Source organism: Arctopsyche grandis, chromosome 11 (genome assembly GCF_051622035.1).
Source record: "Arctopsyche grandis isolate Sample6627 chromosome 11, ASM5162203v2, whole genome shotgun sequence".
Classification (NCBI taxonomy): domain Eukaryota; kingdom Metazoa; phylum Arthropoda; class Insecta; order Trichoptera; family Hydropsychidae; genus Arctopsyche; species Arctopsyche grandis.
Window position 1 is genome coordinate 2,679,147 of NC_135365.1, and position 5,618 is coordinate 2,684,764.

Sequence of the window (5,618 nt, forward strand, 5' to 3'; positions counted from 1 at the left end):
ATGCGTTTTGCCAGTGATGACGTATGGATGTGAAACTTGGACACTGAACGCCAAGATGCAAAATAAAATCCAATGCACTCAAAGAAGTATGGAACGCTGTATGCTTGGCATAACGAGGAAAGACAGGAAGCGGAACACGTGGGTGAGAAATATGACAAGGGTAGTGGACATAGTGGATAGAGTGAAGAGATTGAAATGGCAATGGGCGGGTAACGTAGCTAGGAGGATGGACGAAAGGTGGACAAAAGAAGTGCTTGAATGGTACCCGAGAGAAGGCAAAAGAGTAAAAGGAAGACCGCAAGGAAGATGGGTGAACGAAATTAGGAAAATGTGCGGAATGAGATGGATGAGTGTTGCGCAAAACAGAGACGAGTGGAAGCGTGTTGGAGAGGCCTTCATCCAGCAGTGGATGGCGAATGGCTGTAAATGATGATGATGATGATGATATGTATTACGGCATTGATGGGCCATTTTATCTTGATATTTAGGGTTCGGTTATTAGCTCTTAAATGATAACAACTTCAATAACAACGTGAGTAAATCGAGTTGTCAACACTACAAAGGTCACTGCAGTAGAGGTGAAATCAAAATCGATATGCTATATAGAGCTTAAAATAGAAAAGTGTTGATGGTTCAGATTTATTTTGCTGCTGTCGACTTCGGTACTGAATATTAGCATTCTTCTTTTAACTCTCGTATTTCGATTAATCAGACTAGTACAGATAACGTGAGTGAAATTCTTTTCGACGATGATGACATTGAATGGAATCAAATTGCTCAATTTCATGACTCAATTGATCATTCTGCCGGCGTCTTTGCACTGAATCGTACGTATTGAATATTTTGCTTTTGTTGTACTTTATTAATTGTGAATATTTATTTTTTTCATTACATTTATTTAATTTTATACATATGTATATGGACAAGAATATTTGACCCACTTACACATATCAAATTTTAAAATTATAAATAGTAAAAATGACAATATATTATATTATACAAAAAAATAATTGATTTTCCCCCAAAATGTTTAATTATAATGTCTTCAAATTACCAGTTAAAGTTTTGAGCTTTCCAAGAAAGAAGCTTTGTTGGAAAGCATCTACATACATATATTCTATTTACTTGGTTACTTTATCAATTCAGCTAAAAATCAAGGGTAAAAAATAAATAAAATTTTCAAAAATGGGAATAAACAAATTTAGGTCAAAGAAAAATTGATCCATAAATTACATTGTATACTTCGTTTTAACCGTTGTCCTAGGTAAATGGAATGCATCATAAAAGAATACGGCATTTCAGCTTTTTCGACCCAAAAATTCGACCAATTTTTAATTTTTTGGGTGTGACCAGTTTTCTCGTGACCAGTTTTAGGGTGTGACCAGTTTTCTCGTGATCAGTTTTAGTGTGACGGGTGATCACGTGTGACTGATCTAGAGCGACCGGTTGTCCTGTGACCGGTTCACATTTGACTAGTAATCACCTTAAAAACATACATAAGAAATAAACGTAGCATTCATAGATCCATCGTATCTCATAAATTATTAAATTCATAATATTTTCTAAATTCACACTATTCCTTCATTTAGGGGGGCAAGTGCCCCCCTATGCCCCCCCCAAATTACGTAATGCATAATATTTTCAATTAATGTTACTCGAAAATCGGGATTTTTGGGGAGGGGGCCCCTATCCTATATTTCTATTTACATGGATGTGTCTGGATTAGGAATAGATTTTATATTCGGAAACTGTTCAAAATTGTGTATTTAAATCTTACTATATCGTCGAAGTATAATCAATATCTTATTTTGAAAGTATGAAGTAAATTTAAATCGCTGGTTGATGATGAATCGTCCTATCAAAATTGTTTTAAGCAATTCAGTTTATATTATTCACGGAAATTTGTTTATTCCCATTTTTATTTCAGTAGGTAGTTTTTACATAGGTATTGGTATATACATAATATTGACGTTGGAAATGGGACCGGCAAAAGGGCCCACGCAAATGTTGAAACTTACATTTCGATCCTAATAAAAAAAGTTAACCGATCCTTGGGCTGTTAAAGCAGGTATTAGTTGTTTGTGTATATCGTAAGAAATTTGTTTTGTTGAAATGCCCAAACTTTAGGTCCCAAAGTGCAATATCCTATAAATTTTTACACACGTGAAATAATTAAAAAGTTATTTAATTTTACTGAGGGCCCATATTTTCTAACAAATAGTGGGGCCCACATGCCATCGGGCATGTTCGCTTGTATGGCCAGTCCGCCACTGCCCGTCACACTAAAACTGGTCACACCCTAAAATCAGTCAAGAGAAAACTGATTGACCGATTTTAGGGTGTGACCAGTTTTCTCGTGACCAGTTTTAGTGTGACCGATCTAGAGCGACCGGTTGTCCTGTGACCGGTTCACATTCGACTAGTAATCACCGAACCCCAAAAAATATGACAAGGAACAAAATGCATGGCCGTATTTATTAGTTTTATGTATTGTAATGACAGTATGGCCAAATATACGTCAAAGTGTCAAATGCACGATATCTAACCTCTCTTTGTGGGTTAGTGGAGTGGAGTGGATTGGAGTGGAGCGAAGAGGTGATGTCGTCTAGTCTGCTGCGAAGGTCGCTTCAGCTCGCTGATGCTGAGCCACGTCATTCTGGTGCATATATTTCGTCTCCCTATTCGATCAAACCCTTCACTCTTATTACACAATAACATGGACACATTTACATACATGCTATTAATTTAATTAATTTTAAATGCTTTTTATTATTACTAAATTATGTTCACAATACATCTTATATCTATTTTAATAGCTACTGATCTACTGATCATTTTCTATTTTACAATTTAATTTAATTTGGTTAGTAACCATAGTATTATATTATTCTAATGTTAATCTACAGCATAATAGGAAAAAGAGCTCAAAAACCTATTTACAATCCTTATAAATGCTCATAATACATCTAATACATAATATTAATTAAAGACTCACTAAAGTCGATGACCTAAAGCAGATTGTGTTTAGGTAATCTGTGTTTATACCTGAAGGGTATAGAAATTTTGTTGTAATCACCGAGACTCTTCACAAGTGTGTTAGTATACGGTTATTAGTGATTCTGTCATAGAATCTACTGGTTAGTTTGTTAGTAATGTCTGTAACAAACGCTATTACAACATTAATTATGTATTGATTCGTTCTGATTCAAGGTCGCAAAAAGGACAAGAAGAGCAAAGGCGTTTTCGATATAATACCGGATCATCACCGCACTGTCAAGTCTGTCGGCGCTGGTGGTAAAATCGGTTGGTATTTAAAATAGTGATGTTTATTATAATGTCATTGCTTCAATTTGTCATTTGAAATTATGTGGTTTGGTTTGTGGCAGAAAAGCGGAAGATCTACAACGTGAGCGAGAGTAGTTCGAGGACACGCCAGTCGAAGAAGGCATCGTCTGAATCAATCGTTGAAGAAAATTTGAAAAAGTTGGGCATATTGGGAAGCCACAGTATCGATTCGAATATTGCAAATAAGGTTCGTTGTGAAATACTGGTCGATTGATTATTACTGATTGATTATCCTTTGGAATACTTCACGTGTTGATGTTTCAGCTTGTAAAGAGGGCTCAAAGAGGCAGAGCGGTGATAGAAATAGAAGAGGAGAAACCGGAAGAAGGCACGGCATTTACAGAGGAAGACTTTCAAAAATTTGAAAGAGAATATTTCTGTTCATAACTTTAATGGGTCTCTCAGATTCTACTATCGGTAAAAATGTCCTCATCTTAACGTTCGCTGCATTTTCATACATCGTCATCTGGCTCACCGTTTTACCGTTCACCGATTTCAAAGAAGGCAACGTATATTCTATATATATTTTTCATATACTTTTATATTCACCGTATCTTAACGGTTGACTTTATCATTACAGATCACTGGTTCTACAGAGGATTCTTAGATCAAAGCTACGCATTTGCATTCTTCGCATCGTTCGGATTTACATTCATAGGAACGTTGATGATATTCACTCTGTATCACCTTTATCCTGTATTAGGAAATAAAAAAACTGTTTAAATTTATTATATAGTCTATTATATGTCAAACATGTGGATCGTAGTAGGTTTATCAGGCGTGACTTGTGGAGGAAAGTCGACGATATCCAAAAAGCTCAAAGATACATTGAAACGGTGCGAAGTATTGAATCAAGACGACTATTTCCATCCGGATGATAGTCCAATCTTAGACAAAGTGGAAAATTTGGAGCATAATAACTACGACAATCTCGCTTGTCTCGATATGGAAAAAATGTACGACGATGTTATGAAGATTATTAATAAGTCGGATCCATCTGATGAGCCTTCTGTTTTGGTATTGGACGGGTTTTTGATTTTGAATTACAAACCGATCGCCGATCTTTGCCGTTTGAAGTATCAGGTGTTTTTGGATAGGGAAGAATGCTTGCGCCGTAGACATTTGAGGACTTATTTGCCACCTGACATTCCAGGGTATTTCGAATTGTGCGTCTGGCCCGAGTATTGTAAATACAATGATGAGGTGAAGATGATGGACGACGTCACCTTTCTTGACGGGAAGGCCAACGATTCGTTTGACAAGATTTTAAATGATATAAAACAACTTTTTTAATTTTTTTATATTGCACTTATTGTAATTGTCCCAAATGAATTCAATAAATTTCATTCCAGTGAATGTATTTTAATACATCCTCATTTTATTCATATCATTAAATATTTTTCTTTGTATTTAATATATATGTATATGTATTCTATTCTATCGATGCGGTGCAAACGATCGACAAGCGCCAGACAGACTGAACCACAGATTAAATGTACGTGTACCTTATGCGTGCGCACTGCTCGCACTTATACTAAGCGAAATCTACCCGAAGTCCCGACATACATACCTACCCTGTATACGTTCTGTGCTTCTGATACTTTAGTTCCGAATTTTGCCTTATTAAACTCGCCAGAAAGATCCAACTCAATTTTAATAATTGCATCTGTGCACATCGAAAGGGTACTCGTCATCTGATGTGCAATCTATCATTCGTGAAGTCGAGAATTGCGTTTAAAGCAGCCACCCAGTTAATCTGTGGTTCAGTTGGTCTGGCGCTTGACGATCGTTTGCACCAAACCCCATAAAAACAGAAGAGTCTTGTAAAAAGTATCCATCGTTGACCAAAGCGCACAAAATGTCAAAGTTTCAAAACAATCTGAAGACTGTAGGAAAAGATACTGAACTCGCCAGAAAGATCCAACTCAATTTTAATAATTGCATCTGCAGATGACGAGTAACATTGAAAGGTTACTCGTCATCTGATGTGCAATCTGGTTACTTGACAACTCGTTGACAGATTTTCCGTAAACCGAGGATGCGCTCCAGGCATTACGTATACGGCCATCTCTTTCTCACCCCATCTGTTCACCAAGATCTCGTTTACTCTTGTATCCTGCTCGTGCACATTAAGTAAGGCTGTACGACAAAAAGAGAGAATTTCAGCGCACGCCACTGCGTTTACTATGCCATTACGTATGCAGCCATCTCTTTCACAGGCCGTCTGTTATCGGTGAACAGACAGTAATGGCATTGTAAACGAGATCTTGGTG

General features: G+C 36.7%; 1 protein-coding gene across 2 annotated transcripts; it reads left to right on the forward strand.

Annotated features, from left to right (window-relative positions):
* Nucleotides 1–2,319: 2,319 nt before the first annotated feature.
* On the forward strand, nucleotides 2,320–4,757 carry LOC143919185 (nicotinamide riboside kinase 1). 2 transcript variants are annotated; one of them, XM_077441402.1, is made up of 5 exons: nucleotides 2,320–2,659; nucleotides 3,211–3,303; nucleotides 3,387–3,532; nucleotides 3,610–3,849; nucleotides 3,926–4,757. In XM_077441402.1, exons 1-4 carry the CDS (start codon nucleotides 2,599–2,601, stop codon nucleotides 3,730–3,732), a joined length of 423 nt encoding a protein of 140 aa, XP_077297528.1. In that variant the 5' UTR covers nucleotides 2,320–2,598; the 3' UTR covers nucleotides 3,733–3,849; nucleotides 3,926–4,757. The 2 variants fall into 2 exon arrangements, with proteins under 2 accessions (XP_077297528.1, XP_077297527.1); XM_077441401.1 differs by lacking the exons at nucleotides 2,320–2,659; nucleotides 3,211–3,303; nucleotides 3,387–3,532 and having other exon boundaries at nucleotides 3,619–3,849; nucleotides 3,926–4,714.
* The last annotated feature ends 861 nt before the right edge of the window (nucleotides 4,758–5,618 follow it).